Source organism: Balaenoptera acutorostrata, chromosome 15, assembly GCF_949987535.1.
Source record: "Balaenoptera acutorostrata chromosome 15, mBalAcu1.1, whole genome shotgun sequence".
In the NCBI taxonomy this organism is placed as follows: Eukaryota; Metazoa; Chordata; class Mammalia; order Artiodactyla; family Balaenopteridae; genus Balaenoptera; species Balaenoptera acutorostrata.
Window position 1 is genome coordinate 16,763,010 of NC_080078.1, and position 12,443 is coordinate 16,775,452.

At 56.8% G+C, this 12,443-nt stretch overlaps 2 protein-coding genes across 4 annotated transcripts in view; one reads left to right on the plus strand and one right to left on the minus strand.

Annotated features, from left to right (window-relative positions):
- On the plus strand, positions 1–4,429 carry C15H16orf92 (chromosome 15 C16orf92 homolog). The gene is given in 5 exon segments (XM_028167615.1): positions 1–64; positions 377–535; positions 653–740; positions 3,555–3,635; positions 4,348–4,429. Coding segments are annotated over 5 exon segments (474 nt in total).
- Positions 1,111–12,443, minus strand: part of TLCD3B (TLC domain containing 3B) — a 24,916-nt gene continuing 13,583 nt past the window's right edge. Inside the window, exons 3-7 of one of the 3 annotated variants that reach the window (XM_057529323.1) lie at positions 10,550–10,680; positions 6,198–6,281; positions 3,011–3,245; positions 2,474–2,569; positions 1,111–2,160 (exon numbers count right to left, since the gene is read on the minus strand). In XM_057529323.1, the coding sequence (XP_057385306.1) occupies positions 1,873–2,160; positions 2,474–2,569; positions 3,011–3,245; positions 6,198–6,281; positions 10,550–10,674 (828 nt within the window). In that variant the 5' untranslated portion in view covers positions 10,675–10,680 and the 3' untranslated portion in view covers positions 1,111–1,872. Of the gene's footprint in view, positions 2,161–2,473; positions 2,570–3,010; positions 3,246–6,197; positions 6,282–7,135; positions 7,628–10,549; positions 10,731–12,443 lie in introns of those variants that run through there. The other 2 variants (XM_057529324.1, XM_007186375.3) reach the window with 2 other exon arrangements.

Consider the following 12,443-nt stretch of genomic DNA (forward strand, 5'->3'; position numbering starts at 1 on the left):
ATGAGGCCGTGGCAGTGGGCGCAGGTGTGGATGTGGCTGGCTGGGCTGGGGACCGTAGAATCAGGTGGGAAGCTGTCCTGGGAACAGTGGGAAGGAGGAAGGCTGGGGTGTGGGGTGCCTGCCCCTGAGAGGCTGGGAGGCCAAGCCTGGGCTTTTCTCTTTGCTCTCCATGCTTCTCTCCCATCCTCCCTGCCTGGCGTGGGTTCTCTCATGGAGAGCTCAGCTGACCCTCAAGAAGTTCCTGGAACAAAATCAAGGCCCTCCACAGCTGTACTAGGGCTCTGTGGCCTGGCCAGGCCCTGGGTCTGCCTCAGCCTCTTGGGTGGGGGGCACGGGTCTGTTTGGCTCTTTCACAGACTTTGCTCTGGGTCCCCAGCACCCAGCCTGGAGAGTGCCAAGGCCTTGGCCCGGGGAGCAGAGTCTCCACTCTTCCTAGACAGACCTGACTTCTTTGATTACCCAGACTCGGACCAAGCCAGGCTCCTGGCCCTGGCCCAGTTCATTGGAGAGAGACCTGTCATCTTTGTTAACTCAGGTATGACCCAGCTTGAGAAGGGGCTGCCCTCCTTGCCGGGGCCTGGAGGACAGCTGCCCTTGGCCCTTCGGTTGGAGGTGAGTCCAGGGCCCCTGTCTCAACCTCACTGTCTAGCAGGTTCCGACTCCAGGCTCTTCCATCACATCCTGGTGGGCGCTCTGGTGGTGGCCTTCTTCTTCCTGCTTTTCCAGTTCTGCACACACATGTAAGGCCTGTCCCCCTCCCCAAGCCCCGCCCACCTCAACCTTCCTTGGGAGAGGCTGAAGGACCCAAAGTCCAGGGAGGTGGCGGTGTGACCTCCCACCTCTGATCTCCACACCCCATAGGAGCTGTGAGAAAGGGGCCTAAAAAGCCGGACAAGTGCCCTGGGCTCTGCCCTGAGTGCCCATACCCGCCCTCCTCTCCTGCTGATGAATAAAAGTCCTCGCTTCTTTCTCCATGACTGCTCAGCGACCAGCCCGGGGGTCCTGCCCTGTCCTGCGGTCAACCAGTCATCGTGCTTTCTCTCCCCAGGCGCGCCTGCTCCCTTCCCAGCCCCAAAGAACTGGGTGACGAGGGCCTTGGTGGCGTTCACGCAGATCGTCTTTATTAGCGGTCTGTAAAGCACCTCCCAGGGTCCCCCGACCCCAGACTGGAGGAAGCCTTGAGAGGTCTGTAGCACCAGGGACATGCCAGGGCCCGAGGGCAAGATGTGCAGCCTAAGGGGGAAGGGACCGGGGGCCCCCCACCTGCCCCGGGGTCGCTCAGCACTGGGAAGGCTGGGGGGCAGCCACCGCCTCCCTCCCCCAACACCCACAAACGAGTTTGCATTCGGACGAGTTAATAAAATAAATAAGATTCCTCAGGCCTGCCTCCCCTGGAGAGGAGCAGTGGGGACGGCCAGCCCTGAGTGAGCCCACGGGCGCTAGATAGGGTGTCCCCTCCCTCCCAGGTGACAGGGAGCTGAGAGGAGTTTGCAGCAGGGGGGCTGGCATGGCCTTGGCAGCAGGGCCTCCCCAACAATTCTGTGAGTCCTGGTCCCCTCAGGCTCCCCACAGCCTCGAGCCCTAAGCGGTTGGGAAGGGGTGGGCCATCTTCCTCCGCTTCTCCAGGGCCCAGGCGAGGTGATGGAGACAGGGGCTAGGAAGGAGGGAGAGGTCCCCTCTCCCTGCCTTCCAACTCACCTGGTCCCAGCCCTCAGCCCCTGAGGGGACGTGTCCCCACCCCTTCGGAGTCCATCTGTCAGTTCCCGGGGGCTGTCAGGGCAAGAGGCCCCTGGCTCCGCCCCCCACCCAGCAGCCCCAGAGCCCTGTCCCCACGGCGCAGGGGCGGGGTGGGGAGGGCCCCCGGTCCCACCCTCAGTCCTGGGTCTGACAAGGGGAGGGCGGCCGGGAGCCCCGGGGCCGGAAGAGGCGGCAGGCCCCGCGGCAGATGAGGAAGAACCAGTAGAGCTGCGGGGCTAGGAGCAGCGCGGCGCCCAGGTTGACGTGGGCCGGGATGGCGAGCGGCACGGCGAGCAGGGGCAGGCCCGCGTGCCGCCCGTAGGCCCAGTACAGGTAGGGGAAGAGCAGCACCCGGCAGCAGAGGAAGCTGAGCAGCATCAGGGCCCCGTTCACCTTGTGCAGCAGCGTGTGCTGCCGCTTGTACTGCGGGCGGGGCGGGCAGACAGGGGCGGGGTGAGGGGCGGGGCGCCTCCGGCCACGCCCCCGGCTCAGCCCCCGGGCCACCTCCCCCTCGGCCCACCTCCCTGCCTTGCCTCCCTCGGACAGGGGCCAGGTTAGGGGGCCCCAGGCCCCGCTCCCCTCCACCCGCCCCCCTCCGCCCTGACGCCTCCCCTATACCCCACCTTATAGCCCCGACTCTTCACCTGTCCTTTAAAGCATCTCCAGTCGGTCCCTGAAAGTGCCCGCCCTTCCCCAGTCCTCCTGTCACGCTCAAAACCCTCATTGCCCCTCTCACCTGGATGAGGATCTTGCCAAGGCAGACGAAGGGGGTGCTGACCTCTGCCATCAGCAAGCAGCCTAGAAAGAAATCTCCCTTGCCTTGACGCCACACCTGAGAAGAGAGGAAGGAAACAGCCTGGCCTAAGCCTGGATTCCTGGGCAGCACCTGCCCCGCCCCCCCACCCCCACCCCCGTCACTTTTGGGGATGCTTCACTCTGAAAGTCTGAGCACAGGTGAACAGTAGCTAAGCTGGGAGCAGTAACTCACCGTAACCCTCCAACCATCCTGCAGGTGAGATGGTATCCCTGATACTACAGATGAGGAAACTGAGTCTCAGAGGCAGTGGCGTGTAACCGTAGCTCCAAAGCACCACAGCTGGGTGCGATCCACCCTCTTGCTGTTTGGGGCAGGGCTGGAGCTCATTAAACCCTCCATGGGGCCCTCCATCCTGGGCCTGCCCTGCTGCTGGGACCTGGACCCAGGGCTTCCTAGGCTCCTGCAGTGCTGGCATGAGCAGGACACGGGGCCCTGGCTCTCAGCAGCCCCACTCACCACCGACAGTGGGAAGCACACGAGCACCATGACGGCATGGTGGAGCACCATGAGGAACTCCTTGTGCAGGTAGCCGCGTGCCACGGCCCAGGTGCTGCCCGGGGCTCTGGTCCCCCCTTCGTCCCCTCCGTGCCCCTTGACCTGGTGCTTGTGCCAGTGACAGAGGAACATGGCGTAGATGTCATAGATGAAGTAGGGCACTGCAAATTGCGTGTAGGCAGAGGAAAGCCAGTGTCTGTCGGACAGAGAGAAAGGTGGGTCAAGGAGGAAAGGGGATGGACAGGGCAGCTGCCAGGTGCCGGGGTCCATGCTGGATGCAGCACAGGAGTCAGATCTCAAGTGATATTCGTAACAACCCTGAGACAGAAGTGGACTCTCAAGTTACAAGGGTAGAGAGTGAAAAACTTGCCCAAGGTCACACTATCACACAGCTGGTAAGTAGTAGGGCTGGGATTCAAACACCGACTGACCTCAGGACCCACCCATTCTTCATATTCATTCACTCATATTCTCCCTCTCTCTCTCTCTCTCTCTCTCTCTGCAGTATGGTGGGAGAAAAAGGAAGAGAGACCAGAAGACAGCCACAGACCTGAGGGCTGAGATAGAGTGAGAAAACAAGCCAGACCAGATCTGAGAAACAGCTGAGATCAGGACGAATTACAGCAGAATAGTAATTCTGGGAGTGGTGGGGAGAGAGCATATTGGCTGACATTAATTGACTGCTTATTACATGCGGGCACTATTCTAATATTCTAAATCTTTTACACGCAGAAACTTATTTACTCCCCACAGAAAGCCTATAAGGGCTTCCCTGGTGGCGCAGTGGTTGAGAATCTCCCTGCTAATGCAGGGGACACGGGTTCGAGCCCTGGTCTGGGAAGATCCCACATGCCGCGGAGCAACTGGGCCCGTGAGCCACAACTACTGAGCCTGCGCGTCTGGAGCCTGTGCTCCGCAACAAGAGAGGCCGCGATAGTGAGAGGCCCGCGCACCGCGATGAAGAGTGGCCCCCGCTCGCCGCAACTAGAGAAAGCCCTCGCACAGAAACGAAGACCCAACACAGCCAAAAATAAATAAATAAATAAATAAATATTAAAAAAAAAAAAAAGAAAGCCTATAAAAAGTAGGTATGGTTGTCACCCCATTTTACAGGTGAGAGAGGCTAGGTAACCTGACCAAGGAATAAACATGAGAAGTCTGGCTCCATAGCCCTCCCTCTCAGCCCTGCTGTCCCCTAGAAGATTCGAGACAGGGGTCACAGACAGGCCCCACTGGGGAGTTGGTGGTGCTGTCAGCAGTGCTTGCTCTGCTTGAATGTGGCCCCATCTCTTGTTTTTTCAGGTACAGCCAAGCATTAAGGAGAAAACGCTGAGCAAAAGGAGTCAAGAGCAGAGAAAGTTCCATGCACTTAGAGAGTAAACAAAAATGAAAAGTGCATGAATATGCAACATTGCATTTTTCTTCTCGAGTCAGCACATGAAGCACCTTCTCTTAAATCTGTAGTCCTGTGACAGGTCCGAGGTGGGGTGGGAGGTCGAAGAGGCAGGCCCAGGGGAACTCGCCCAGCTCGGTGGAGGGATGAAAGCAAAGTCAGCCAGAAGGGACGCAAATATGAGGACAAAATAAGAGCAGCTGCTGAAGGGAGAAGTAGAGTGAGACCTGAGGGCAGGCCAGCTGAGGACCAGGGGTGAGATGGAAACAGAAGGTGAACCCTGGGGAAGGCTGGCCTGGAAGGGGACAGGCAGCCCACTCTAGCAGGGATGATTTCAGGAAAAGAGAAGCAGAGACCCATGCTGGAGTGTGTGACCAGGAGGGAGAGAGAGAGGAGAGGAAGCAGTGGCCCAGGTTAGAGACGAAGGGCAGGAAGGCGGAAAGGGGTCCAACTGGCCCAAGAGAAGTTAGAGCAGAGAGTGGCCTGGAGAGTCAGCCACAGCAGACACGGTGACACCACTAGCTCCTGGGGCTCCAGGACCTCCAGGCCCTGGGCTTCAGTGTGCAGGGTTAAACCCATTCCCACCCTCTTCAGCAATTAGGTGCTCAGAGGTAGGAACAGCTGTCGCCCCTGGATTAACCCTGATCCTTCCCACCCACCTGAGGATTAAGCGGGGAGGGACAAGAACAGACTGGGTGGGGCGGGGGAGAAAATGTAAGAACTGAAAAGTGACCTCTGTAAGAAGGCGAGAGAAGGGAATGTGTGGGGATCCAGGCTCATCTTGGACCCAGGGGTGGGAATGGGGGGAGAGGACAAGAGGAAGCCAAGTCCCCGGGGTGGGGGTCTGAAGAAAGAGTTTAGCATCCACTCTGTGTGGCCAGAACTGCTCTAGGCATTAGACACACACAAGTCAATTCCTCCTCGTAGCAGCCCTTCCAGGTAGGGATGGACCTCACTCCACAGATGAAGGAACTCGAGGGAAAGAGGGAATGTCTCTAGGTTGGGGCATCCAGACAATGTCCCTGGGGCTCAGCAGCCACCAGAGGAGGGGAACAGGACCAGAAGTTAAGCGTGGGGCATCATCAGCACCCTCACCGGCAACTCTGCAGTGGCGGCCCGTGGGTCAACCTAGAGCTGGCCCGTCAGCACCACGGACAGGGCCCCTCTCCTCCCTCCTCCTGCTCCACCTCTCAGGCCTGGGGGTTTTTTGGCAAGCACCAGGCACTGCAGCAGCTCCCAGTGCCAAATTTTTGGCCTCTTCACCCTCCACTCTCCACCCCACCGCCTAACCATTGGTGGCCTTGTTTGTGTCATCTGTCCCTCTCATGCATAGAGCTGGGGCTGGACACCTGGATTCTGGGAGGAGGAGAGGGGTGAGCCCGGCACGAGTAGAGAAGCACCCCAGTTGGGTGCTGGTTGGAAATGGGGTCCGAGGGGTGAAAGGGTGGGAGGGGGTACGGGAGGAAACAACATTCAGAACCTACTATGATCCGAGAGGCCGGGAAACCTAGGACCTGCTTTGAGAATCCTTTTTGCTCCCCACTCCTTCTCCTCCTGGTTCTGACCTTTAAGGACAGGATGTGGATAAATTTATCCCTGGGTGTTGAGTTGCAGCTACTGCAGTTGACTTGCTCAGGCTCAAGTTAAGGGCTTGGGGACCACTGAAGGAGTCCCCTAGAGGATCTGGGGTACTCAGGGGTCACACATACACACAGGCTGCTGGAACGGGGGCTAAGGTGGTCTCATGGCACTTACTGGTCATCTATGATGTGCTTGCAGGAGGTGGAGACGATGTAGCCAGCTGTGGAGGCCATGACGGCTTGGACAGAGGACACTAGCCTAGGGAGGAAGAGGGAGAAGCTGTAGAGGGAGGAGACGTGCCCCTTGGTTTCTCCTCCTTACCGACCAGTTTCTGCACTTCTTGGGTGCTCCCTGCCCATCTTTCCCCAAGGCTGCCTTGCCCGGGACTCAGCCACACCACCTCAGGCTCCTGGACTGGCCCGGCTGCTACTCCTCGGTTCACCCGTTCCTCACTGGACACTGAGTCGCCTTCCTCTCAGGAGGACACCAGGGAGGTCATCGTGAGGTGAGACGCTGCTGAGCACGAGTGGCTGATGACAAGGTGTCCCTTCCAGGGAAGGGGGGGGCACAGCACAGGATGGCAGGGGGAAGCCCCCGGGCCTGTTCTGGCACCACTCAGCTGCCCAGTCATCGTGCCGGTTATCCCACGGCCCCTCGGTTGCCCCTGATCCCCCCTGGTCACTTTCCCGCTCTCTCCTTGCCTGCCACCACGCTCCACTCCCCAACTCTGGTCCGGATTCCAGGGTCCTGCAGAGTTCCACTGTTCACTCCTCTGTCCCTCATTCCCCCAAACACATGCCCCGAATAATACACAGCTCTGTGCCCCTTGCCTTGCTCTCTAATATCCTATAGGGATGTTTTAGTCACAGGCCGGACCTGTTTTGGAGGGTGGGAGGGTGAATGGGAAAGGGAGGAAGAGCAGTCTGAATACTAGTAGACCAGATGGCTGGGTTTGGATGAGGTCTCCTGGGACAGCGAGTAAGGCAGCGAGGAGAGAGGGAAGCTTGGAGGTAGAGCCCACCGACCACTTCAGGAGCCCCCGGTCCCCACCGGGCCAAGGGTCCCTTCCATCCCCATAGAGCCTGGGGAGGCGGGGAAGGGATGCAGTTTACCTGGCTGAGACAATGACCGCGTCGGCCTCCCCCCAGCGCAGCTGGGGCAGCCGCTGGAGCGTGTTCTTGGAGAGCAGGAAGAGTCCGGGGAACACCACCCCTCCGGCCACCATTGGGGTCAGCATGGTGCTCAGGCCTCGGGCAGGGAGCCGAGCGAGCGGCCGGGAAGGGACAGGGAGGCCGAGCTGAAGGGAGTTAGAGGTGGAGAAGGGACGCCAAGCCGGGGAAGGAGAGAGAGAAAGAGAAAGGGGCACAAAGGGGACAGGGCAGGGACGGGATGGGGCTGGGGAGTCAGACCAGAGGACCCGAGAAAGGGAGTTAGATGAGACTGGGGAAATGGGGAGAGACGGGGACAGGGAGGATCCGAGAAAGGGAGCAGGAGAAAGCCAGCCAGAGGGCTGGGAGAGAGCCGGGGAGGGGAGGACCGGGTGAGAGGACAGAGGGAGGGGGTACAGGACGAGGAGGATGCGGATGGGGGAGGGGAGGGACAGAGGCAGGTGGGGGGGGGGCTTACGTGGAGAGGCTGGGAGGGCCCGAGGAGGCGGGCTGGGAGGTGGGGGGTGGGCCTGTGGTGCCAGCTCTGAAAGGGAGGGAGGGAGGGCGGGAGGGAGGGGAGACAGAGGAGCCGCCGGGCAAGTGGTCAGCGGTCAGCACGGCTCTCCTGCCTCTCGCTGCCGCCACAGTCCCCGAGGCCCGGCCCGGAGGCTGTACGGGGCATTATGGAGAGTTCATGCCCAGCCCCCTGCCCCCTCGGTGGGGAGGGGGAGGGGGACGGGAAGTCACCAGCTTGGGGAGGGCAGGGGAGGGGGAGGGAAATGATGGCACCGACCAGACACCAAGAAACCGGACCTGCAGCAGCATCTCCCCATGCAGCTCTGAACCACAGCAGCGGCTGCGACAGAGGTGGGGGGGAGCAGAGAAAGAGGGAGGGGGAGGCCCTTAAAGAGACAGCCGCTGCGGCAGGCACAGGGGGCTGCCTGGGAGGGTCGGCCTGGGAGGGCCAGGGGAGGGTCGGCTCTCCTCTTGGGGAGGGAGGTGGCCTGGGGCTCCTTGGCCAGCTGGGAGGAGGCCCTGGGCCTCCAGATGGGCCTGACCCCATTTCCCACCAGTACTTTGCAAATGCCTGCCATTTCCTCCTCTGCCAAGGCCTCTCAACACATGTCCCTCAGCGGCCTTGGGGTCCCAGCTTAGGGGCACCCACTCCGGCAGAGAGAAAGAGGATTCCCTGGAGGGGGGAGCGGGAGAAGTTGGTGCATCTTGCTGTCTCTGAAGGGTGAGTTTAAGGAACAGATGGGAATAAAAACACCTCAACACAGTATCCTTTGGGCTCAGAGACCCCCACGTCCTTCACCCTAATGGGAGGGAGGGAAACTCTGAGGTATATATGCATGAGGTGCCTCTGGTCCCAACTCCGCTGCAAGACTGTCCTATGATCTCCTCTAACTATTGTAACAGCACTGAGGTAACGACATGTGTCCCCTTTTTACAGGTCAAGAAATGGTCCTGAGGCCTTCAGTGACCCTCCCCAAGGTCACATAATTCAGAAAACGCAAGAGACCACTCATACTAGGCGGCAGGGTTTGAAGAGGGTGGGGAAGTGTTGCCTCTCTGAAAGCCCACTTCAAGCCCGATGATGCCGCTGCCCGTGTCCTTCAGGCTGCCCGGCCTCCCCTGAGCCCTGGTCACTCATCTTTTCTTCAGGTTTATTATGCTCCTGGCTCCCCTTCCTCCGCAACTTCACAGTCCAGTTTCCATGTGGGAAAGGACCCTGGGGATTGGCTGATTCAAGCCCCTCATTCCACTGCAAGGAAACCAAGGCCCAGTGACTTGACCAGAGTCCCGCTGCAGGTCAGAGGCCCCGCCAGAACCACGCTGGCCTCTGAGCTGCTTCTCACCCTTTCATGCTGCCTCCCTGGAATTTGGCCTTCTCGTCCTGAAACCAACTGCCCTGTAGACTTCTGCATGACGTGGGGCCCTGCTACCCAAACCATACTTTGGTTTCCAAGCCTGTCCTAAGATACGCCTCAATAGTAACCCTACGATTTGCCTTTGCCTGTCCAAAGCCCATGCCATCACCTCCCCAAAGGACTGGGATTTGCAGTTTTGTGCTGCCCTCTAGTGGCATACTGCAGGAACAGACCCTGAGAGGTCTCTGGCCTTAGGCAGCAAGAGTGGGGGACAATTTTAGAGACAATAGTGGACCTAGCTTCCTGACCTCAGCGCTTCACTTAAGCGGAAAAGGGACCCAACTTCCTGAGTGTTTACTATGTGCTGGGGACGGGGTGAGGTGGTTTATTTCATTCTTATTTAATCTTCCCAGATGGTAGTATCTTTGTTTTATAGACAGGAACCTGAGGCTTAGAGATTAAAAAAAAAAAAAAAAAGACAAAAAGCTTGCCCAAGATAAGCTAGCTATGAGAATTGGCAAAGCTGGCTTTCAAACCCATGTTTGCATAGCTCCAGAGCCAAAGATGAGCAAGGCCGCAGGGTGGTGCTGAGTTGTGGGGAGGGCCACAGACCTGGTGAAGGAGCTGTGGCTTCACTTTGGATAGTGGGCATTAAAGCAGATAGAGATGGGTTTTTTGTCTTCCAGACACCCAAGTAAGTTCTGCCTTCTGCCGGCTCCCTCTCCTCCCTAAGGTTTGGTGAAAACTCACAGGTATTTTACTAATCGTTGTCAAATAGGCCATAGATTTGCAGCACAAGGGCCCAGGCCAGCCCATAAACATGTTTCGTTTGGCCAGTATGGTGTTGCCAGTATAGTACTTTCTTAAATTCTAAGTTATTTGTCAGTGTTTAAAAATTAGATTTTACATAAAAGCTCAACTTCTTTTAAGAAAAAAATCAGAAGGTCAGACAACATTGGGCCCACACTCTTAACTCCATGATGTCTGGCTGGAGCGGAGCAGCTGCTGCCCCCACTGGATGGGATGAAAGTAGTCTTCCAGCTCACACAGTCCCCACAGAGCTTACATCTCTCGTGTCACTTGCGGGAGTTTGCAACCCCTATTTTATTTTGGCCACACGGCTTGTGGGATCTTAGTTCTCCAACCAGGGATTGAACCCGGGCCCCTGGCAGTGAGAGCACTGAGTCCTAACCACTGGACTGCCAGGGAATTCCCTACCCCTATTCTACAGACGTGAATTCACCTGACCCTCACACAACATCTCCACGAAGAATGGAAGGTGAGTATTCTTATTAAACAAATGGGGGCTCTGAAGTTCAGAGAGGTTAAATGACTTGCAAGAGATCTCATAGACAGTGTCTTTTGATTCTATATTTCTAACCCACCCACCCACGCTCACATACACACATAGTTTGCTTCTGCTTTTATCACTAACTCTTCCTGAAAGTAGGAGATCAGCTCCACCAGCCCTGGCCCCAGGAAGGATGCCCTCACCCTGTCCTCTTACTTGGATGCCACCAGAACGGCCTCTGGTCTCTCCATCTGCAGGTTGGAGTGGTTCTGCAGACCCCAGCAGAAGAGAGCAAAGCTCAGCGGGAAGAAGATGCAGCCCAGTACAAAGAGCAGGGTCATGCCTGTCTGGGGTAGAGAAGGTGAGAAAAGATGACTGTGAGAACACCTCAACACAGTGTCCCTCAGACCCTCCCTTCACCCCAAAAACTCAAGGCCTATGGGATCCATCTTTCATAACCATCAAAAGCCATCAGGCGTAGCTCTTCCCCAATCTCTTCGAGATCCTTAATGCACTTTAAATATGCCTCATCCAGAGCAACTGGACATCCTAATTTTTGGTTATCAATCCATTTCCTACACTTTTATTCATTTTCCCTGTAATTCCTGAAGCTGGTCTACACCTCCCAGTCCATCTCACACCTTAAAATTCCTTCTTTCTCTTTCAACTCTTAAGTATGTGCCTGCTCTTTCTTAACTCACCCCATCCCATCCTCTGTCCCCCCACCCCAAGCTCTTTGTGTCACCTCTCCCCTCTCCTAGGTCCTCACCTCGGAGGGGCAAGGTGGAGGCTAGAGACGGAGGCTGGTGGCTCTCATCAGCGCCCAGAACTCAGAAAAAAAGGAAGGAGGGGTGTTCAAATTGTAAAGATAACTGAAATTTTTAAAATAATATTTCTTTAAAAAGAAAAAGAAAACTCAAAGCATTATCCCATTAAAGAAACAAACAAAACATGGGAAAACCTCTGAAAACATATATATTTACATATATGTTATTTTTGTCTGGAAAAGCCTCCCCTCCCATCCACTCCAGGGAGGGGAGGTGTGGAGAAGGCCCAGGAGAGATGTAGGGAGTCAGGGCCTGCCATCCTGCACCCCTTAAGCAGCTTTGAGGGGACCTTCTCAGGATACAAGGAAGGCGTCAAACTGCAAGGGCACAAGGCGGAGGCAGCTCTACAGAGGCAGTTGGAGGGGGCGGGAACATCACCTTCCTATTGGTGGAATGGTGGACGGTTTGGAATATGCCATCTTCCCATTGGCCCACTTCTTGACAACATGTGCCCTATCATATGCTTCCTGGCAGAGGGGCCTGCTGGGGTGGGGGGCGGGGTACCTTCTAACACAGAAGTGACTAATTAGCGTTCATTGATGGCTTGAAGCACAGCTAGGATTCAGGGGTGGAGCTGAAAGGGGACCGGATGAGGAGGTGGGGAAAATGAGAGCAGCCTAAGCAGTCATTGCTTTAAAAGGCAGTACAGTATAATAGTTAAGATGGCAGTTCCTAGGGTGGGACCATCTGGACTTCAAATTCAAACTCCACGGATAATAAAAGAAACATACTGTATGGCTCCATTTGGACGACGTTCAAAACAGGCAAAATATCTTCTGTGAAAAATCAGAACAGCATTTAACTTGGAGGAGGTATTGACGGAGAGGAGACCCCAGGGAGCCTTCTGAGGGGTTGGGAATGCCCTTATATGGATCATGGGCATTTACACAGGTACGCGTCCTCAAGGCATACTCTTCTAATGTGTGGAAGTGCGGCGTCTTAACCACTGGACCGCTAGGGGATGTCCTGGAATTTTATTTTTTTAATTGATTAATTTATTTATTTTTGGCTGTGTTGGGTCTTCGTTTCTGTGCGAGGGCTTTCTCTAGTTGTGGCGAGCGGGGGCCACTCTTCATCGCGGTGCGCGGGCCTCTCACTATCGCGGCCTCTCTTGTTGCGGAGCACAGGCTCCAGACGCGCAGGTTCAGTAATTGTGGCTCACGAGCCCAGCTGCTCTGCGGCATGTGGGATCTTCCCAGACCAGGGCTCGAACCCGTGTCCCCTACATTAGCAGGCAGATTCTCAACCACTGCGCCACCAGGGAAGCCCCTGCCCTGGAATTT